The sequence below is a fragment of the Lepisma saccharinum genome, chromosome 2, assembly GCF_977018435.1.
Source record: "Lepisma saccharinum chromosome 2, izLepSacc3.1, whole genome shotgun sequence".
Classification (NCBI taxonomy): Eukaryota; Metazoa; Arthropoda; class Insecta; order Zygentoma; family Lepismatidae; genus Lepisma; species Lepisma saccharinum.
Genome location: NC_139230.1, coordinates 150,795,885 through 150,820,573, shown reverse-complemented (window position 1 = coordinate 150,820,573; position 24,689 = coordinate 150,795,885). Strand labels below are relative to the sequence as shown.

General features: G+C 37.0%; 1 protein-coding gene across 4 annotated transcripts in view; it reads left to right on the top strand.

The window, feature by feature from the left end:
* LOC145984145 (solute carrier family 41 member 1-like) overlaps nt 1–24,689 on the top strand; it is an 87,710-nt gene that overhangs the window by 31,595 nt on the left and 31,426 nt on the right. For all 4 annotated transcript variants that reach the window (XM_083117606.1, XM_083117605.1, XM_083117604.1 and 1 more), the window contains 2 exons: nt 10,701–10,880; nt 18,952–19,096. In XM_083117606.1, the coding sequence (XP_082973732.1) occupies nt 10,701–10,880; nt 18,952–19,096 (325 nt within the window). The remainder of the gene's footprint in view (nt 1–10,700; nt 10,881–18,951; nt 19,097–24,689) is intronic.

Here is a 24,689-nt window from a genome sequence, read left to right as displayed (position 1 = left end):
GTGACTGGAAAACAGGGAAAAGTCAGGGAATTTGGTTGGTCAGGGAAAAGTCAGGGAATTTTGCATATTTTCTGGAATTTATGTGCATTTTGGAGTTGCAGGAGAACCAGTTACAAAATGAACGAACGGTTCATTTCCACTTCCGAATTCGGTTCTTGTGGTTCCAGTCCCCCCCAAAAGATTCAGTTCAGAAACTTGTTCCTCTTGTCTTTATGACTTCTAATCTGTTACGTACAGTGGGATCCATGAGTATTACCATGCAAATTGTCCACGACTATTTTCATTAATTTTTCTCTCACATCCTGTGTGTTTCTAAGCGATAATTTTTATGTATGCTGGTGCAGAAGTTGTCAACAGCTTGTTTTGAGTTTTCTTTTAATTCTTGAAGCTATTATTGGGTCAAATAAAGTGCACGAACATAGTGATAGACAATGTGCATGGTAATACTCATGGATCCCTTTGTACAAAATTATGGTTCCTTTGCATTTCAATTCTATATTTATTCACTCTCGGATCTCAGTTCTTGGATCTGTTCATTTTTCGACTCGTTCTTGTGAACCTGTTCAAGACCGGAATTTGGAGAGGTGTGAGATTTTTCCTTAGAGAACAAGCTACTCAAGACGAAACCTACGTACCAGCCATTCTCAGAATTTCTTGTGGAAAAAATGTTGCTTTAGCTTTGTGTGTGGTGAGGAAATTTTCTTTCTTCAAGAACACAGCTGTTCGGAACCCGTTCTCTTTTGATACGTGAAGCGGAGCAGGTTCGTGTTCGGACAGTTCATTGGTTTTGGATCTGCAATAAAGCTTCAAGAGCAGAATTTCACGTAAATTGGCTGTGGTTGATGTCACACTGGACGGCTGTGGATGCCGAGTAAAAACAAAGGGACTCACTACTTCGTTTCCCCCGTGAACCTGATCTGTGAATTTGAGTCCTTCGTTTGCAACCCATTCAGATGCAACCTGATCAACTAGTTCATTTTCTCATTGTCATAGTTTTTACATTGCAGAGATGTGTTACACTTGAGAAATTAGTGATTTTATGCAGTATCAGTGAAGTCATTATTCGAATATGCTCGTGTTTTGTGCATGTAGAACGAATTTATTTTTTAAAAACTGGTGCGAAATAGATGAATTAAACGTACGCTGGTCACACATCGTTGTTAGGTTAGGAATGTTGGTTTCATGCTGTTAGTAATTTTACGTATTGTTTGTGTGTAAAATGAAATTATGCTGAAAAGTGGTGAAAATGAGCGCAAGTTCCTTTTGTTTTATTACGATTTCATTTATGTCTGTTAACACATACTGCAGAGTTTTAGCGATTACTTAAGATTTTGTGAATATATGCTTTTGTGGTTATGTTAGGAATGTCAGGTTTGGTTGTCTTAGAATTAAAATAAAGACCCTGAATGCACTCTACTAAGGTTCCGATTTATTTCTACATTCATTCCCACTAGTTTACGATACTTACTGTCGCTTGTCAACTGGAGAATACCTTGTCCGTGGGAAGCATGTATGATTGAGTAAGGTCATTTTGAAGTTTTTTTTCAACATAAATAACTTTTTGTTACCTTTTAAAAGACAGTTTTCGATGTTTTCCGTAATATAAAATTGGTTCCAGCATGTGGAAAACTCAAATAATGGAGATATTTGATTCCTAAGTATGGCCCGCGTATATATTTTTTTTAGGTGTATGGTTGGTCACCGGCCCCATTCAAGTTCTGAATTTCTGTAATATGTACTATTTTCAATAAATTAAAAAATATAATCATTAAACTTATTGCATATTTTCTAAAGGTACATGACCTAATTTTCTGTTGTTTCTCATTTGTGTTGATAATAGGCTAATTGAGGTTGTATACAGGTTACATTGTAAAGCTTTGATATATGCCACATTTTTTTATTGATTTTTTACGCCCCCTTAATTGTAATGACTTAGTGAAAATGGGAAAGTACAATAGTTATTTATTTTTTCATTGAATAGCATTATATTAATCACTTGGTAAATTTTCAGCTAATAACTGTGTATATTCATATTCATAATAATTAATGTGCCTGCATATTTAATTGAAAAACATGAGGTTCAAAAGCAAAAATCATGACGATAAACATGTCTGGAAAAATTTTATTTCTGGTCTGGAAAACCTGGAAAAGTCAGGGAATTTCATAATAAAAAAATCGTAGCTACCCTGCTCATTGTTTCTTTCAATGAGTGACTGTTTTCTTTGCCTTTCATTACACTTGGTCACTCAATCGCTATCTTTGTTGTGAGCCTAGATTAAGTGTGATTGGAGCTTATCCTACATGCTCTCTTCAAACATCATGAATGTGGGCTACATGTTTGACATCTTAACACAACTTCTCTCAAACATTGTTCATGAAATGTATTTCATTTATCGTCCTACGGGAATCAGAGGAACGTAACTACAAAAATCTGGTTTTCAGTTTTGTTAAAAAAATTCCTCTGAAGAGTATTTGGAGTAAATCGACATTTTTCCACTTCTAAATCTTATCTGTAAGGCGTAGTCACATTTAAGAGTCATATTCCTAAGAATACATTATTTCCTCTCCTATAAATTTGATAAATTGGAATTAAGTCCCTCTGGTTCTCACACATGCTATCAGCCCATATTTTCCAAAATTTGGCACGTTAGATATTACGCTAGATGTGTCATATGAGTATGATACATTCTTATTATATGCCTGGGGAGATTCGAACAGTGTTCTCAGCATCCGAGCCAGGTTATATCTGACTAAAATGACTAAAACTTCTGGATCCAAGTTCACTTCCTCTCGACGATTTGATTTGTTGTTTTAAGTCCACTTTATGCACAGTAAGGCTAATCAGGACTGGACCTACAGTTTAAAGTGGGATCCGAACCACTTGTGCCTCCACCGGGTATCGAACCCGGGACCCCTCTCTCGACGATTTGGCTGAGTCTGCACTTCCTGCGCTACACTCCACTGTTTATGCAATGTAGTTTTAAAAGTTGTAAACTGAGGTATCCTAGTCACCTATTCCACCGTTGCCACTGGTTATTCAAGGTGTGACTCATCATTGGACGAAACTCAACTCATTAAACCGTCTCCAAGTTCCACAACTGCTTTCGTAGCCCTTGGTTTGGAAAGGGGGTGGGGGTGAGGAAAGGGTCTTGATTTTTCATACTGAAGCTAGTTCATTTCGTTCACCTATTTCTCCTGGTTGAATTTTCTGCAATACGGAATCTACCTCGTTTTCCTTTTCATTACGTTTTATTGCATCACCCACGGTACGCTTACATGTACTTAACAATTTCAATTTCCCTGTACCTGCACCCTTTGGTTAGATACGGTAAAAATAAATAGCTGCCATTCGTCAAATGTTGCATTTCTGTTTTTGTTACCCATTTTGCTCGTACTTCAGTCAGGGAGCAATGCAGCTACTGGTAACAGATGTAGTCAGGAAGTAGCATGAATTGTTCCTTCCCCGTACTGTAGTTGACCGGTAAAAAACTATGTAAAGCCCTGTTTCCATTACCACAAATTTGCCGCGCAGCATGTGCCAAGCATTTGTTGAAATGGAAACTGTCTGCAACATGCTGCGGTGCACCTGACCCTGTGGCCGAGTGGTTAGCACATCACGCTGCGACGCCAAGGGTCCCGGGTTCGAATCCCGGTCAGGCTTGGTTGTTTGTAAATTTCCGTTCATCAATTTCATCATTTCATTACTCATCCCCATCTTCGCAAATTAGCCAAGAGGCACAAAACGCGAAGTAAAATAAACTAAATCAATCAATCAAACATGCCGCGATGCAAGTGCCGGGGACAAAATTGCCCCAAACGATTAAGACGCACAACATGCGCCGCGGACAATGGAAACAGCCTGCAGCAAGTTCCTGGGGCACGGGCATACACACTAGAGTAGAAACAGATGACGCGACTACAATCTGTGGTCCAACATGATTTAATAACAATGCAAAATCACTTGCAGTCATTCTTACAAAGTTTTCGTATCCACTTTGAAGACGTAAGTCTCTCATCAACGAGTTTTTTTTTTTCACTAGCAAACTGCTAATCCACCATCTAGGTTGTTTTCGCCTCTTTTTTTTTTTTAGAAGCTCATGGTATGTGCCTTCCATAACCACAAAACCTGCCATAGCTGTATTGTTCTGAACATACACCAAATTATTACAATACAAGAGAAGAAACACTGACTACTCTAAAGCACTGCACAACGCTACACTGCGGTCCTGCACTCCAGTGTGGTTGCGGGCGTATTTTGTAGTAGTAGTTTTGAATTGGAAAAAGTGCACTAAATGACGTGCCAGCGCATGTTGCACGTCATGGGTCTGAAACTTGTCAGAATGGAAACATAGCTTAACAGAAACAGAAGGCTTTCATGATTTGTCTGAATATTAAAGTGATCTCTTTTTTTCACACCCAAACATAAATAACTATTTTCAGATTTGAAAATGTAACAGGGGTGTAAGGGGTGACATTCCACGTAGTACACCCGTCAACTTCATTCCACGTAGTACACAGTGGACTGCAGACTAACGAGGCTCTGGCAACTGGTCCTATGGCCAGTATAATTCTGTGTGTTGTCCCGTCGTTTTGTCCTTATGGGTGCTGAGTGCCCCTTTACAGCCTCAGCTTTTAACCTAAGTCAGAATATTTTAATATTTCAGTTATGCAACATTGCGGTTATGTTATTTGTTATGGTAAGGGGCTGGATCCCGTATAACGTGGCGGGTGGAAAATAGTCTAAGTGCTGATGCACCCAAAATTAAAAAAGAAAAAAACGTAACATATAGCTTTAATAAAAGCGTATAAATATTTCACCATGGTATATTTTTATGTACATGTTGTTAATTTTGAAATATTGTGAAGAAATGCAGCAAAATGCTATGTATTCGATTACTAATGTGAGCCACTGTATATGTTATGTTTTTATTTCATGAACAATGTATGGTCAAACATTACTTTGCAGTCCTCCGTGGCAGAGCCTTTAGCACAGTGCAATATGATGCCACAGGTTCCGAGTTCGGATCCCAGCCTGTGCATTATTTTCATTATTTTCTTTGTGATGCCCTTTCATCAATTTTGTCATTTCATCACCCATCCTAGTCTTCGTGATTAGCCAAAAGTGGCAGAAAACCGAAGTTAAGTATGACAAATCAAAATCAAACATTACTTGGCATGACAAGAATGGATAGGTTATTTTGAAGCTGCTGTTATTAAAAGCAAATTGTATGTAGCTTTCCTGGACAGAAGTTTCAAACACACAAACTGATTGATTCGATAATGGGCGTGGATTCCTACTCTAGCAGAAAAAATATATGTTTCCATTTATTACTTACAACAATAGCAGACTGATTTCCCACTAAATCAAAGAAAACTTGCATTCATAGTTACAAATTGACGTGTTGAATGACCTTACTACAGATTTCTCTCACTCCAATTCTGATTAATATTCTTAAATATTTCCAACTTACTCTCGAGTTCCTCAACTAAAAATAAATTGACTGCCAGACAAAAACTCCTCTGCGATAACTATATACCACGTTATATGCAGAGTATACGTAAGTTGAAATTCCATCATAATAATAATTTGAATTCTTCAAGTAGTAGCTACAAATATAATTTTTCATATATATTTTCTTAGCAAAATATGAAGTTTCTCACTTCACAAGGATAACATATACACAGTATTTCACAAGAGTTTTTAGTTTGATCACGTCATAGGCCTAATATGAATATAAATGCCACTTCATTACTTAGTTAAAAAAAAAAAAAAATGTGCCAGGCAATCAGAATTCGAGGGTATGCCTGAAATTATTGGTAGTATCTCATGTATCAAGGGGGCTTTTTAAGTTAAATGAAGGATACATCCTAGAAACGTAATTATACTGCATGTTGCAACTGAAACCGTAGCCTCGAAGGCCGAAGTCGTTGAGCGATACACTCGGTACCAAACATTTCAAGTTCGAGTAGACACCTGGGCATGGGTGTTTTTTTTTTTTTTTGTAATCAACCCTTCATAGATTTAATATGATCCATCATTCATCTTCATCGTCGCGATTATCTACAAGTGGCAGAAAAGCGATAAAACAAGAATAATACAAAAGTATAAGAAACAAAAGAGGATAAAAGGATGAACTGAGTTAATGATAGGAAGTTTTATAAAATTACTGTTTCTTGAAGAACCCTGTCCTTTGTTATGATTGTATTTCTCAGTCACACGTTGCTCAATGTCCACGTCGACTGCCGTTCTTGCATTCTTGAAAATTACTTTCATGTCTGACTATGCTCTTGTTTGAAACGTGGTAGGCGGGCACTCTGTCTGTTTCTACACCAAAAAGTTTAATGCACCTCCTGTCCAAAAAGACAAGAACTACTGAAAGTATTTTTCAAAATTGTAAGCAGATGAGGGCCCTTGTAAATGATAAAATATACTGTCCTTTTATTCAATTAGTTTTGAGAATCACTTTCCATACAGTTCTTGCCTTCTTGAGTGTCCAATGGCCCTGTCTAGGCACAGGCCAGTTGCACAAACGCGGTTTCGTTTGTTTCATACAACAATTCCATCTAACATTTCGTTTCTACATATTTTCTACTTGCTAAAAGTGCCTTTCATATTGCCCCAGGGTGGTTGTCTACTCGGATTCTTCATGACCAAAGGTCACGGGTACAAAGTTTGAGGATTCATATTTTCCGATTTTGAGTGGTGCTGCTGCTATGAGTGACCACAAGAAAAAAAACTTTGAACGAAAGAAAAGTCCCCGCACAGCTTTCCCTTCTTCCCTTCAGCTCGGCACATAAGGAAACACGGTCAACTCTCCCCCTCCCCTCCTCACGGCAGTACGGTGCACAGGAGTCGCGGGTCTGCACAGGTTTATTTCCTTGTGGTTCAGTTTGCCTTCTCAAGGTCGCGCAGCAAGCAATTATTTTTTGTCTTCCAAAAGGAAAAGCTTGCCTCTTGCTTAGGCGGATGAACGCATGGCACGGATGATTCTTTGGTTGGTTTTTATGTTTCGTCCTTCAGCAATTCCGATAACCAGAACTTCTGTCTCGCCAAATCTTGTGTACGGATGTTTTCAAACATTTTGTTTTACAATTTAATTTTTTCACTGACAACCAAAACGAAAATACATAGTATAACTTAATGACTTTCAAGGTGTCAAAATACTGTAATGTTACTATGCTGCCGATCACAATTATGAGTCTTCTTCGAACACGCCTTCGATAACGGTATTTTCTGTTCGTAACGGATATGTGTATCACTTTTTCAAAACAGACTTTTGTGGGTGAAAAGAACTGTAACGTTACAAAAGTAACGAGCACAATTATGCGAGAGATCTATGTTATTCTCTCCGGAACACGGCATCGGACATGGTATTGCACATCGGAACGTCTGTATGATAGCAGCTATCAATAACGTTGTTGCTTTGAAGCAAGGAGTGTAACAACGTTTTTAGTCGTGACCTCAATTAAGTTACTGGTTAATTGTAACGTTAGTATCACTTTCCACACACACTAAAGTTACTAGTCAATACGTGACGAACCTCTTTCTTACCCTGTAATGTTACTGGTCACCGGCAATGGATGTAACGTCAAAGCGTCACCTAACGACCTACTGCTTTACAGATCACTTATGGTTCGGTACCGTTATGCACACCTGTAACGTAATGTTTCATATACCTGAGGTAACGTTTCTGTTCACGAAAAAAGTTACTCTGTTTCTGGTTGTAACGTAACGGAAACCGTTATTGAAAATACCACCTCATTTCGTTACATTAAGACTCCCTGGTCCTAATTAGCCTGACTGTGCATAAAGTGGACTAAAACACCAACTCAATCAATTCAACTCAAATCATCATTCATTCTCATTGTCACAGTTATCCTAAATAGACAGTCATAAGTTAAGAAAAATATTTAATAATAATAATAAAATTCCAAGTGTTCCACTGAATTTCCTTTAGAGGAGTCCATCTGCAGTGTATGCAAATTAAAAAAAAAGTGGGTGTGCATGTAAGAAGTAGGGAATTGCTCAGAAAGAACTAAGAAATTAAGAGAAAATAGTAAATATGTGTGGCTTATTGAGGAAATATGACTATCTTGCACTTTTTAATAACTTTGAAACACTTGGAATTTTTATATATCCAGCATTTTCCATGCTAGAATTTTTTTTATATGCTATTAGCTACTCCTTCTTTTCTTGGTTAGTTTCAGATCATGGTAACAGTATGAAAAAGTGAAAATATTTAAAATACGAGGTCTGACAATCAAGTTCGTGAACTTATCCTAGAAAATATGCTACATACCTTATTTCTGAATAGTGCTGTGGTCACCTTCAAAGTAACCTCCTTGGGAAGTTATACACCAATGCCAGTGCCTACTTCACCCTTCAAAGCAATTTTGGAACTCTTTGTTTCTGGAATGGCCTTGAGAGCTGCCGTCGTATTAGCCTTAATGTCCCAAATGCCATCAAAATGTTTTCCTTTCAAAACTTGTTTGATCTTTGGGTAAAGAAAGAAGTCGTTGGGGGCAAGGTCAGGCAAGTATAGTGCCTGGTCTACCAAAGTTATTTGTTTCCTGGTCAAAAACTCCTGTACAGACAGTGCCGTGTGTGCAAGTGCATTGTCGTGATGCATAAGTCATGAGTTGTTGGCGAAAGGTTCCGGTCGTTTGCATCTCAAACATCTCATTTTGGCAATGTTTTCATCTATTCGACTCATTACTGGCCGCGCAACCTTTTGTTCATTAGTCACTTGTTCCCTCCCCCTCAGAAAACCATTTAATCCATTTGTACACTGCTGTTTTCTTCATGGCATTCTTGCCGAACACATGCACTAACATTCTCCATATTTTACTCCCACTCTTGCCCAGTTTCACCAGAAATTTCGTGTTTGTTAGTTGCTCTAATTCCAGCTCAGCGATTTTCACGACAGCGCACACACACAAGCACAAACAACAATCAGCACACATCAACGCGAACTCTGCTGTGAGACACTGAAATACCAAGGTTACAAAATCTTACAAAGCTGCTTGTATAGTGCTGCCCTCAGTGCTAACCAGTGGCGAGTTTGCAAACTTGAATTGTCAGACCTTGTAGGTTGGTCATAATCATATTTTCAATTATGGCATGTGCTTTTCTATTTTTTTTTTTTTTGCCTGAAAAGCCATAGAATATGTGTTCTGAACATGGCTGAATAGCCTGTAGGAGGAACATTTCCACTTTTCAGCAGAGAAGAGTGGAACATTGATTTTATTAGTTCAATCATCATGCGACCTGCAACAGCCAGTAGTCAAGATAGGATCCTCATTCATGTTGCTAGGGTGCACCATGATTTTGTCTTTAGATTACACTTGGAATAAAATTATATTGAGATGTATTGATTCTGAAAACCTTATTCAAATGAATCCAAACAATTTTAGTAAACAATCTATCTCCTCTTTTTCATTTTTCTTCTGGACAATCCTTGCTGAGAATTAATATCTGCCCATAACGAACTGCAGAAAAACGTACCTTACGCTATAATAATTCTCGACATATGTACATGCTTGTACACAGTTCTTTTTTCTGTCAGTATGCATTTGTATGCCATACTGGCACCTTTTTTTTAGATGTGATTAAAATTGATATTTTATTTTAACAAAAGAAATGTGTGTGTTTAACTATATGGATGCATGATGAGTTATGAATGTATCACAATATTTTTAGTAGTTCTTATGAACACAATAACGACAAATGAACTCTGAAGAGTACAGAAAGAAAGCCCTACTTGTATGTATCAATGTTTGGTGAAATTTATGGAGAATGTTTCACTGAAGATACAATAAAACTTTGTAGGAATTATATTTAGTTTTAAAATTCACATTTAAAAAATATATTGAAAAGGAACATGAAGATCTAATCTGTATTACTGACTTTTCAATAAGTTTCACTCATTTCCATGTAGAGTCATGCACACTTCTGGGTTATAAAATCCCATTGAAAGTCAGTGGGACTGTTACAACCCAGAAGTGTCCGTGACTGCATGCAGAATTTAATTTTAGATTGGTATCAGGCATATTTAAAATAGTTGTATTTTTGATTAACAAAAACTTGGAAGAATTAGTATTATCCATGATTGGAAAAAAAATGTTTAATTTGTATAAATTAATTAGTATTGCTATTGTGATACTTCTAATCACAGTTTATTTTGTAGAGCATGATAAATTTAATATATTTGGTTATTATTACTACACAAACATTCAGTGCAAAATTAATATGTCAGTATCATCTGCTGGCCTCCATGGCAAAACTGTCAGCACAGCACAGTGCAATGCCAGGGGTTCCTGGTTGAAATCCCGACCTGAGCATGTGTGTTCTTTGTCAGTGCACCTTCATCAATTTCAACATATCATCACTCATCCTCATCTTTGCAATTAGCCACTCAATCATATCAATATATTTTTTGCTGAGTGACACTGTTTCTTTTGTTTATACCATTTCGGACATTTTTCTATGTTTGTGAGCCTATTTTTTAAAATATGAAATTAGCATTTTAATGTTTCCTTAGTGCTGTTCATGCATCATTTGCATGTAATGATGTAACATAAGATAACTTTGCTGTTAAAAATATAAAGTTGTATTACATAGATTTTCACATAAAACTTATCTTTGTGATATCATGTGTTATACATATGTGTATAATTTATGCTAAATCTTTATTTTTCAGCATTGGCCAGTGTTTGAAGTTGTATCAGAAGTTTTCATATTAGTACCAGCATTATTGGGTTTGAAAGGTAATTTAGAAATGACTTTGGCTTCAAGACTTTCAACCCATGCCAACTTGGGTTACATGGATAGTCCAAAGGAACAGTGGAGCATGATAATTGGAAATCTCTCTCTCATACAGGTATGAACATTTGACATGTTTTGAATACTGCTCCTCTCCGATGATTTAGTGGTTGTATTGTCAACTTGTAATTAAGAGGTCCCAGGTTCAATACCCAGTGGAGGCACATAGTGATTTGGATCCCACTTTAAACTGTACAGAGTGGGTGAAAAGTCCCTACCCACTGCTACACAGGTGTATTTGGACAAAGTAATAAATCAACTATTACGTATTACAATTTGCTTTTATTAATTAATACACACAAAACAATAATAAAACAATGCTTACATGATTAAGGATCCAAAACATCTGTGTGCAACCCTCCATGCTGAAAGCACAGTTTTATTCGTCGCAATGTTCATTTGTTCAGGTGCTGCAACAAATCTGGTGTGATTGTTTCAAAGGCAGCACTAGCTGCATGTCTTCTTCTCTGATGAGTGTTCTATTTATTGCAGCTCCCGTAATCGAAACATTCATTTCTGGGCAAAAGAAAATCCTCACTTTTATGAAGAAATCGAGAACAATCCACCACATGTTATGATATGGGTAGGAATGACAGGTAAATTTATTTTTGTCCTTTATTTTTTTGATGGGTATGTGAATCAGGACATGTCTGAGGATGCTGAACTGTTTCCAGAACTGAGAGCCAGAGGAATAATAGAAACCGTGACGTTTCAACAGGACGGTGCTCCACCGCATTTTGCATTGGCAGTCCCAAGGCAACTTAACCAAGTGTGTCCGAACTGCTGGATCAGTCGTGGGTCAGATAATACTCCTGCCCCATTGCCCTGGCCTCCAAGAAGCCCAGACCTTACCACGCTGGACAATGCACTCTGGGGTCTTATTAAAGAAGAGTTGCAAAAACATCGGTACACCACAAATGATCAGTTTAAGGATGCAGTTCGTGCTGCCTTTGAAACAATCGCACCAGATTTGTTGCAGCACCTGAACAAATGAACATGGTGACGAATAAAACTGTGCTTTCAGCATGGAGGGCTGCACACAGATGTTTTGGATCCTTAATCATGTAAGCATTGTTTTATTATTGTTTTGTGTGTATTGATTAATAAAAGCAATTTGTAATTTGTAATACGTAACAGTTTATTTATTACTTTGTCCTAATGCACCTCTGTAGCATTTGGTAGGGACTTTTCACCCACTCTGTAGATGCAGTTCTGATTAGCCTTTCTGTGCATAAAGTGGCCTTAAACTTCAATGTACCAATGTGTTTTGAATAGTTTGGTATTCTGTTCCAACGTAGGACGAACAGTGTTTACGTTATCCAATATTTGTAAATAGATGTGTAAAAACATACGCTTTTAATTTGCCAGCATGTGTGTAGTGAAAGTTTTAGTTTAAGAGGAACCGCGAATTTTGTTTAGATTCAGTTTACCTTTACTTGGTAGGTTCCATGTCTACATTAGGGGTTATTTGCACAGATATAATTATGCGTAAAATTACACTAATGGGATGTTTGGTTGGTCTGGATACCCTTTTCTTTCGTCCCTGTTTTGTACCCATCAATACAATAAAACAGGGAGATAGTAGGCTTGTACCCAGGAGAGGGCCATTGTCCTCCCCTCATATTATGAAATTTTAGAACGTGAAATATTAAATCCTGCAAAACAAATTTTGATAGAATTTAGATTTCAACTTTTGCATACTCAAATCAATTGGCTTTTTGTGGAGAGGGACAGACTATAGATTCTGCAGTCAGCAATATTGAGTAATTATAGTTTTATAACCATTGATGCAAGGCTACCAGATATTCAGATTTAGTGGGAGAGTCCATTGTTTTTAATCACTGTCCAGACACTTTTTATTTTTTTTACTGTGGTGGTGGTACAAAAATGCCTCGTTTTTTTTCAACTCTCATATTCTTCATCTTCATTATAAAAGGGGTCTTCCCGATTGCGCAGTGGTAGCGTCACTGCCTTTTAATCAAGGGGCCCCATTTTTGATACCTGGTGGAGGCACATAATGGTTCAGATTCCACTTTAAACTGTAGATCCAGTCCCGATTAGCCTTTCTGTGCATACAGTGGACTTAGAACACCAATCAATTAATCAATCTTCTTCGTTATAAGAATCGTTGCTAACATGTATAATTTAATTTGTAAATGTATTATTTTCTAAACCTAGAACTATCATAACTGTTCAATGGTACTGGAATAATAAAATTAAAGGAAATTTGAAAACACTGTTTAATTTTCGAATACTTCAGATATTTGAATGTAAACAATTAGCCCCAAGCTGTATGCTGTGTGACAGCCTTTGCATATGAAGGACTGTACTGCTGATTGTCGGGTTGGGAGGGGGTGTCTATTGATGAATTGAATCTTTTCCTTTACTTTGAGCCATAATTTTCAACTCTACAGTTATACATTTCACTCCTTCCGATACCACTATAGTATTGCTGGTCACATCTAACACTTCAACAGCAATTTACTGACCACTGTAGCAGAGTGGCTAGCGTGTCACGCTATGATGCCAAGGGTCCCAGGTTCGAATCCCGGCCTGGGTGTTCTTTGTGAGTGTTCCTTCATCAATTTTATCATATCATCACTCATCCTCATAATCATGATTACACGATTAGCTGAAAGTGGCAGAAGAGTGAAGTAAAATGACCTAATTCAATTTATCCAACAGCATTTTCGGCCCTTCTTTGTTCCACATTTCCGGATCTGCCCCCCCCCCCTTCTCTTTACCCCAAATAAAATCCTGGTTACAACCTGTGAAATAGAATGTGGTTTTCCTTTCTCTGACTGACTGGACTTTCATCAAGGCTTTTGCCACCCCGTAATAACAGGGTTTGTGATGATGGATGTTTTGTCCCAATGATGGTGGCACATTACAGCATGTCAATTTGTGAAAGTAAAGGCACAGAATCATAAATGACTGTAAGGAACTCACATTGAATACATAAACTATTTGAAATAGAATCTCTTGTGATGGTATGTTGAAGTTTTAAATAAATTGCAGCATATTTAAGATTCTAACATAAACTGTAAAGAAAACTGAAGCCAACACCCATGATCAGTGAATAGTTGATGCAATAATTGAAGATGATGTAGTTTGAAATGCAAAAACATACAGAGGACCCTTCACACTGTTGTTTTTGGCATTGACAGTTCTCTTGCTGCTGTTTTCATTTATTTCCATGGTCTCTGACACATTTTGTGCCTTTCTCTGAGGTGATAGATGACCAGTTACTTTAAGGGCACAATGGACAGTTTCTATTTCCAGCTAGATGTTTTAAGACCCTAAACTTCTCCTCCTTCCCCACTGACCTTTCCCTGCAACAAGCTGGAGAAAGCGAGTGTGCTGGATATTTGTAGGAGGTAAGGGGAGGGGGACTTAGCTTTACACTTATGGGAATATTATGTTACTTGTTCTCTTGGTATTACCAAACTTACGATGGTGTAGAATGAAAAACACATGAATGGAAAGAAGACACATTGAAGATTTTATTGGTAATCAGAAAAGTTGAAACTCCCATTTGATTAGCTGTAACTTGAAGTTGTTGCATTTTTTTCTGCATAAGGAATGCATAGGATTCTGAAAATTCTTTTTAGTCATATTTTTTAAACATTGTGTCTAGCTTAATAATAAACTTGAAAAACTGCTTCCACTTGCAACGGGGAGAAATTCATAGTGTCTTGTATAGTCAGGTTTCTTTTTAGTAGCAGTGCCCATTCCGACAATATTGAAATACTGTATATGCACACCTGGTGCGAAACTGTCACTCTTTGCCTTAACATCTAGTGGATGACTGGTCCGTATATGTACTAGCAGCACGTGACAGGAATTAGCATGTCACCTCTACGAAAGTACAGATGATATTTGATATATATTTTTTTTCATACAAGGGTCGTTCAAGGTTGACCGGGATTTTCGTACGTAAAAAATCGATGAATAGCCGGGTCATGATGAAACGTGCGGGTGACGTAATGTATTCCTTCGCGAGTAACTAGTGCCAGGCATGACGTATTTCGCGCATGCGCAGCAGTTGCAGCGAACATGGCGGCAAGCAGTGTGTCTGTCGCTGTGGAGCATTGGTGTGTAATCAAATTTCTCGTGAAGGAGAAAGTGAAACCAGCTGAGATTTTCAGACGATTGCAAGCACAGTATGGTGAACAAACGATGTCGCGGACAAGAGTGTACGAATGGTGTGAGCAGTTTCACGAAGGACAGGAGCTGGTGGCAAATGAAGCGCATGGACACATTCGCCCGACTGCAGTCACACCAGTGAATATCGCACGTGTTGATCAAATGATTCTTGAGAACCGGCGAGTAACAGTGCGGGATATTGCTGCCGAGGTGAATATCAGTGTCGGGAGAGTTGAGACAATCGCTCACGACCACTTACGCTTCCGCAAAATCTGTGCAAGGTGGGTTCTCCGCCAGCTGACATTCGATCAGAAGTGGACACGCAGGACGATCTGTGAACAGCTTCTGAATCAATTTCGAGCAGAAGGTGGTGAATTGTTGCAATCCATCATCACGTGTGATGAAACATGGTTGCACCATTCAACCCGAGACCAAAAGATGCAGCATGGAGTGGCGGCATAAAGGTTCCCTGCCCCCCAAGAAAAGCAAAATGCAGCCGTCCGCTGGAAAGATCATGGCAAGTGTCTTCTGGGACATGAAGGGCGTTATCCATGTGGATTTTCTGGACAAAGGGAGCACGATTAATGCCCAGTATTACTCCACATTGTTGAGTGGTGCTGTACAAAAGTCCATTCGCAAGAAAAGACCTGGGATGTTGTCTGGAAATGTCATTCTTCTCCATGACAATGCCCGCCCTCACATGGCCAATGTGACAACAACAACTCTGGCAGACATGCACTGGGAAGTTCTGCCCCATCCCCCCTATGGTCCGGATTTAGCCCCCAGTGATTATCATTTGTTTGCACCCCTTAAAGACCATCTGGGAGGGAAGAAATTCACGACAGACGAAGCACTGCGGAGCGATGTCCTCCAGTGGCTACGACAACAACCAAGTACTTTCTATGCCAAAGGAATTCGGGAGCTGCCAGAACGATGGCAACGGTGCCTCGGCGCGCACGGAGAATACTTTGAAAAACTGACATAGTTTGGTGTTTCTTCTGCTACCTATTTCCTCTGCAGAAATAAAAGTCCTGGTCAACCTTGAACGACCCTTGTACATTTGAAGGTATGGCATACTTGAATTACAGTGCAATAAAATTTATTGGATGTTTGTCAAGGTGTTGTTTTATAATTTTTTTAATGATAAGAATTTGTCAGTGTGAGTTTTAAAGCTCGGGCTTTTTAAATACACAAAAATGTTTTTAGGAAATTATAGAATTTTTTTTAATGTAATGGCTAGGGCTTTCACAGGAAGTGCCAATGTGTCCTTCATGTTAAACTGAAGTGAATAGAAAAATTCCAAAATGTAGCACTGCTATGTTAGTAGAATCATGAGGTTTCTTCTGAACTGTGTATTTTTGTGTGTACTTAACCAGAACTGCTTAAAAGTTTTAGCTTGAAGTGTTCAATATGGATGATGATTCAAATTCCTCACAGTGGCACAATGTGACCACCAGGTCTTAAATACAACCAAAAATTACGATAGTTGTACGTTGAAATGAAATGACACTGTATTGTAAAATCTTTGGTATTCATATTTGTCTTTGAAGCTGTAATTGGAAAATGAAATCAGTCCAAAACTGTTCAATGTTATTAGGTGGTAAATGGGTAACATTCATTTCTGAAAAGCATTTGGAATTATCTAGAAATGACTTAAAAACTGTATAATAATGTTGCATATGTGTGGAAGTAAATTTTTTGGTTTATGTGCAAGTAATATTTATTTACGAAGGAAGCAGAATGTGAGTTTTGAGTTTTCATGTCCACTTTATGCATAGATGTGCTAATTGGGACTGAACCTAAAATTTTAATGGGGTCCCTAACCACTATGTGCCTCCACTAGGTATTAAACCCAGGACCCATTGATTACAAGGTGATAATGTTACCACTATGTTATCAGGGAGACATGAAGCACGAATGGTATTGTAATAATTTTTGCATTATACACGCATTATTATGTTGAAGACTTATACTTCTTGCATGCAAACAGAATTAGAATATATGAACATTGACTTCACCATGATATCATGTTAAATACGTAGTTATGAATCAGATTCATTGATTGGGAGCAGAAGCAAGAGGGCAAAAATAGATAAGGTCCAGAATATTTTTATCTAGATTGAGCAAAATATGCACATGTATCTTTTCATGCTGGAGCTAATTATTATTCTTCGTTGTGTAAATTTATTTCACTTTTAAATAATGGTCTCCAGAATAAGTTTCGTTTACATGTTTGAATATTCATTCTCTATTTCCTCTACAGTATTATTGAATTGGGTTCTAATCCACTAACTTTTTGCATTTTTTTCTTTTCTTGCTATTCATTTCATTGAATTTTAATATGATTTGATATCTAAATTATTAACTCAATTGTGCCTGAATATTTTTTGGTGTTAAATTGTGGAAATTCTTTGAGTACACGATGTATATGAACTGTTTGTTAAAAATATACAAGAATTTTTAACCACAGAATATCGGTTGCCCAAATATGGCATGGTACGAAAATGAATGTGTGAGCATTGGTAGAGTCATTTTTAGATACGTACATAAAGAAGATTTTGTGCAATTTTATTACCATATTTACACATGTATAATGCACGTGCATGTATAATGCGCACCCTGGTTTTTATGGGGAAAAGTGTCAAAAATTATATGTTTTATGTAATGCACAGTATAATCCTGGTTCAAGAAATGGCTTTCTTAGTTGTAAGTCGTAAAGCTGTTGCTATGCAGTGCTGAAGAAGTTACTTTCTATTATTTCTCACCCAACAAATACCACTTATATGCATCCCATGTGACAGGAGGTGCATGCTCGAATTCCGCCAGAATCGCACTGCTTTTCTTGATGTTGCAAAACATTACATTACAAAGTGAGAAATCGTGGGAAATGCCCTTTAAACTTTTATACATGGCTTTGCTCATTTTCTCTTTACTTTTTTTGAAAAAACTTCAAAATTTATATTTTCCATAACTAACGTAACGTTTATAAGAGGCACATTCAGGACCCTCAAACTAGCAGTTAGCAGCACAAGATTTATTCCATTAAGGCATTTACACACACCATGTATGTCATATTATTTGGTCAGTAATACATTTTAATTATTATTTTCTTTTTCCTTATCTTTTCTTTCATCCAAAGTACAATAAAAATCAAAATGTTCCTTCTTTTTGTGATGAGTTTATTTCAATCTCAATGCACCTTAGTGTCATCATCTTGAATGGAATACTGTTGTCATGTTCAGAAACTGCAGAATTTAAGCTTTACAACGATATATAACATGATAGGGTTCCGTAAACATGAAAAATCAATGCAAGTGTCACAAAATCATGGAATGGCCCTGCACGGTTTCACGTTGGCTGTCCGAATTATTCCATGTATAATATGCATCACAGTTTTTGGGAGCAAAAATTTTGGAAAAAAGTGTGCATTATACATGAGTAAATACGGTATTTTGCTCGTAATTTATTTAGTTGATAGCATTCTAACTTAAACACATGTTATACATTTGATAAGTAAGTATTGATTGCTGCTTGCATTGTTTTATGCTCTCTGATTTTATGCTACATTCGGCCATGTTGATTGCCCAGCTTCAATTGTAATGCTTTTACATTTCTTCAATATAACAGAGGGCAGTCAATAATGCCTCCCTCAGACCATTAATTGAAATCCAATGAATGGGTTTATCAACAAAATCACTCTCATTGTTGGCAATATACTTTTACAAATGCATATTGACAATGGTGCGAAAACGAACCAGTGGACATAAATGGGTTAAGAAAACTTCTCTGAAAGGATTCAATCCCCCCCCCCCCTTTTTCCTGTTCAAAAGTATGAGTTACCCACATTTTGAAGTACTTTCTTATTTCAAATCTAAACTATCTTATGTCTTTTTTTCTTCCTATTTGCATCATCATTGATTTGTAGTCACCATACTATTTCTTTTATGTGTAAACAAACACTACAAGTAGTTTTTATTTTACAGTGCCAAGCCATAGTAGTTGGATTCTTAGCATCTTTAGCAGCTGTTATTATGGGATGGGTTCCAGAAGGGAAGTTTGAAATAAGCCATGGTCTTCTTTTGTGTGCCAGTAGTCTAGTTACTGCATCTCTAGCAAGTTTTATTTTAGGTAAATATGTCTTCACTATTTATTGCTTTAAGAAAAAGTGTTAACTAACTAACTCTCTAGCCTTCTTAAACTTGAAGATTTATGGCTGCAGCAACACAAGCCTTCCATCTGTCCTTATCCTGGGCAAGATCAATCCAATCTTTTCCATCCTTACCAATTTCCTTTCAGTCCATTTCAACGTTATCCCTCCATCTTTGTCTTGACCTTCCTACAGGTCTCTTACCATTAGGTTTCCCAACAAGAATCCTGTAAACTCTTCTTTCCTCTCCCATTTGTGCCACATGGGTTGCCCACCTAAGTCTTCTTGATTTAATTCTAATAATATTTTGACATGAACACAAATTATGCAGTTCTAAAGTATGTAACCTTCTCCACTCACCTGTCTTCTCATCCCTTTTAGGTCCAAATATTTTTTTAAGGATTCTATTTTCAAATATTCTTAATTTATGTTCCTCATTTAATGTATAAACAAATACATTAGGGATGGGCAGATATGAAATTTTGGTTGATACTGATAGGGTACTGATAACAAGTTTTACTGATAACTGATATTTTACCGATCTAATTTAATATTCCAAATGGTCATCTAAGAACTTGAATGTATCATTGACCTCCTTAATAAATGAGTATTTTGAGGTGACTGCAGTGCATATTTAGACATGTACTTTTTTTAAAAAAGTAGGGTATGGAAATTATCCATAAAAATTGCAACAAAATGGCAGAATTTGGCACTAAATTATAATGTATTTATTGATATATCATATCATTAAGATATTCTGTAATTTTACCGATAAACCGATATGCGTATATCAGCTAATACTGATAGAGTACCGATAAATCTGTCCCATTCCTAAAACATATTCAATATGGATAGTACATGGAATACTCATCTAATAGTGATTACACAAGCCTGCATTTTTTAACTTCATGTTTGGGGTTTGGAAAATTATAGGTGATATTTACTAATTCGACCATGCTGAGTTCGAAAATGACATCCATTTCTCTCCATCACGTAAGGTTTTTTCACAATTATCATCATCATAATAATCCTGAAATTGAGTATATGTAGGGGCATGCATATTTCGTTTTTGATGAAAAAACTGAATGTCAAAAAACACATTGTGGTGTTAATTTTTCATGATTTTGAAAGGTGTGAGATATATTTTGCTACCATGTTTTGTCACAAAATAATGCGAAATGAACTGCAAAATGCGAAATAAACTCTTAAACATGAAATTTAGGGTTTATTTACCGATGCCAGACCTTCTGAGGTCTGAATTAACCTGCGAGTTAATGCAATTCATAGAAAATTGATTAATTCTGCTGTTAATATTGGAGAAGCAAAAATGGACTCCTTTACAGAGAAATAAACTTAATATTCTGATAACTACATAAATGTGCTATTAGATATAAAATGTTAATTTTGTGTAATAAGTAGTTTTTAAATCAAATTTAGGATTATATTCACAATTTTAAAATCAAAATATCTTTTTATATACCACTTTTCACTGCTATAACACCACAATTTTATTTTATTTACTGCTTTTGAACCCGAAATTGACTCAGTTTTTGTACTGAAATTTGCTTTTTTATTTACCAAAATCATGTGCCTCTAAGTATAAGGTTAATGTAATGCCGATAAGTAACTTCTATTCACTCTAAAACACTAACAAACACACAGGTAACACATACTGAGGTTACATTTAGTTGCCAGAATCTCGGGAAGTGCCATCACAATAGTCAGTCATCATCACCATCATTACTATACCTGTTCTCTTTCATATTAGGACGTGTTCACATAATAACCTTTGTAGAAGTGTTCAGTTGGAGCGAAAAGTTTATTTCACGGAAAAGCATACAATTGAAGAATTTGGAGTGTTGCTTTGAAAATATGTTTAGTTCCCTTACAGCAAATAACATCAAAAAAGCATGATTGAAACCAAATAGACCCTACATTACAAAATATGCACCACATTACAAATAATGACATTATGTTACTGAGTACATTACAAACTATACATCACCATATTACATTTGATATTATGTTAATAAGATGTGATAAAGTGAGTGAATGAGGTTTATTTTTAAGTCCACTTTATGCACAGATAAGCTAATGGACACTAGACCTAACGTGTCTGACTACCATGCTCGAGGTCCCGGGTTTGATCCCCGGCTGGTTCAAATCCGGGAACTTTTCTAACGGTGGAAGAGGCCCCGGCGCCCACCCAGCGTCGAATAACATGGGTACCTGGGGGAAACCCTGGGGGGTAAAGGCGGTCACATCACCCCACTCACGACCGGATCAAGAAAGTGTGGGGCATTACCCCCACACCCCCTATACGCCTTCATGGCATGGTGCTATGCACAGGGGAACACTTTACCTTTTTTTTTTTTTACACTAGACCTACAGTTTAAAGTAGGAACCAAACTGCTATGAGCCTCCATAAGATGGGAAATACAAACATCGCAGTTAATTTGTCAGGTACGTTGCAAGTCAGCAATACACTTCAGTAAAGAGCCCTTTTGTTTTGGAAAATCCTTGATTAACTTTCTTATATCTGTGCCTAAAATACAACTTCTTTCACCTTGGCGAAGGATACTGTGTGAAATTTCTTGCAGAGATACTGGAAACATTCACCAGGTCACTCACTGCCAATGATGAAACTGCTTCTGAAATTCCTGACATAGCATCAGGAAAACATTGTTGCTACACCTACATACTTACAACAACGAAACTGTATTAAACAAAAAGTTCACAATACATTGCAGACAAGTCCGTGAATGTGTGTGCACTACATATTAATGACGTGGTAGCTGTAGAGCAAGAACTATGGATGGAGGAATAAAACGGGTGTCATTTTCATGTTCAGCACCATAAGTATACTAAAAAAAAAACCACCATTACTTCTCAAACCCCTGAAACATGCAGGCCTGTGTTGTTGGTAAACTTTGGTGTAAATTTTAGAAATTAACACTACTATTATTTTGTGTTGGTCGTGTATTAACCTGGCAAAAATCTATCTGAAAATAATGTATTACTAGAAATCACATGTAAAGAGTGGTGTTGAGGCAAGGTAAAGAACTGGCTGGCACTCTAGGTGATGCTGAGCATTAAGCTGATGATGTGCACTCCAAAGTTTATAGATTTGAGTCCTGGTATATGTGTTTCTAAAGTGTGTGTGTCAGAACTGGTGCAAGGTGGCCTTGTTTTGACTTACCTATAATAATCTGTACTTGTTTTTTCAGAACAATATCAAGAATGTGTGTGGTTAGATTAAAAATGCATCACCAAACTTTACAGTGTTTATTTTTCATGTACAACATTATGTAGTAGCAGGAAAATTAATTTGATGTATTTTTCCACAATCTGCAGTTGAAAGTTCTGGCATTTTTTTCTCTTCTCTGATGCTGTTGTCCTCTGCATGCTAGCAGAAGTCCCATGGAACAACATTAGTGTTATCCAGTATATTAGCAATCTGTTGTTCCTCACAATAGAAACACTAAGTTGGAGAGTAGAAGAGATGTGATGAAGTAGAAATGTAGTGTACCTTGTTGTGCAAGTATAAGCTCAGAAGAAAAGCAAATCATACAACGTGTAACATATGTCCAGTGTTTCATGTGGACATGTTAAGTGGTTGCAAAGCTTAGTTCTGGTTTAGAAGTTTTGTGTCAAAGATGCTCCTGCAAATATGGCAGGCTTTCATTTGTGAACGATAACGCTTAGGACATGATTGAGACTAATCCATATGTAACCTGTATGATCACCTGTATTCACTAGGAAAAGTTTGCAAAGTGGATAAATAGGTTTCATATGATTTGTCGGAAATATAAGGAGATCTGACTTGAGCAGGATGTGAACATGAGCAGTTATTGTAGTGCATAGTTACTTGAAAAGGAAAAAGATCTTTTACAACCTTGTGTGGCATTCATGTCAATTTGTCGTAGGGTGAGCCACCATGGAACATCTCTAAAGCCTGCACTGCACCCAAGGATTCTTACTGTGTTCTGGACATCACATCATACAATCCACTTTGAACTACTGCGGTTGTAGTCTTCTTGATAATATGCAGAGCACAAGAAAACTTGCTGTAGAGCTTCTGTGACTCATGGACAGAGGAGGGGTCTCTCCTGCTTATGGATAGCATACTGCACAAGTCATGAAATGGATGGCCACAGAGTTGGTCAGCCCTACCCAAATGAATGGTAGGATTTTGTAAGGTTATCGTGAAAGAGACGTTACATGATAAACCTTGAAGGTAGTTGTATTAGGTTCAGCATCTCAGAGTTTCTGTAGGCAGCACCGCAAGGTGGCAATTGAGGAAACTATGTGAACAACTGCAGTTTGTGCACTAGCAGGAAATAAGATGTGGCCACAGCTTCCAGGTAGTGCCATGAAACTGGGAAAACTAAGCAGTCTGTATTGTGTGCTACCAGGTAGGAAGTTGCAGCGTGAATTTGTGCACTGTAGTGCAGTGTATATCATACAAGATAAAGCTGCTGTGATTCTGATGCAAAAGCAATTTGGACACCAGTATCAGAAGGATCCACTGCATAAGAACAATATTCATCGACGAGTCATGCAGTTACAAGATATGGGTAGTGTGAAGAATTAAAATCATCAGGTAGACTGAGAATATCAGACAAAACAGTGGAGAGAATCTGAGACTCGTGCATTTGTGGTCCACAAAATTGCTCCTGCACCATAGTCAAGAATTGGACCTTCCTGAATTATCTGTGTTATGTCATACAAAAAAAGTTAAGGTTGCATGCATACAAAATTCAGTTGTTGCATGAAATCAAGCCACAAAACAACCCAAGAAAGGTGAATTTGCTGTGAACATGCTATGAAGATTGGTATTTGTTTCTTAGATGAGGCGATGTTCCGTGTTAACATTTGCGTAAATATAATCACAACTGACAAATTTTCTGCACAGGACAACCACATGTTCTACAGAAATGCATTTGAGATTTTCCAAAAGTCAAGCTGGGTTGATTTAAATCGCAATTTATATCAAGATTTAAATCAGGTGATTTTTAAAAAATAATCACTGATATGTGCATTATTCTATTAATTATTTATTTTAGAAGTTTGTAGATATCAGAATCACTAATGGTGAAAGTACATTAAAGCACATGATTACATCTCATAATCATTTAATGGTGAGCTCTAAGAAAGGAAAAGAAAGGAAACAAAATACATGTACTGTTGGGGTGAAGCTCATATGAAAGGAAATGTAATTTGTAAACTGTAAACAAACTTAATTTTTTCTTGATTATAAAACTCAATAATTTTTATAGGCAAATATAGCAAACATTTTGTGTAGAAAATATACTAAATACTAGAGATGGGCTGATATAAAATTTTGGCTGATACTGATAAGATATTTATCAATATATTGGATCAGTACAATAATCATCAATTTTACCGATATGCCTATATTGGCCGATACTGATAGAATACCGATTAATCGATCCCATCCCTACAAAATACTAGTGTCATTATCATCAAACTGTAAATAAACACGCATTTGATATTTTACAAACTATCATTTTAAAAAATGCCAACATTCAGCTACGAAGACTTAAAAATCCA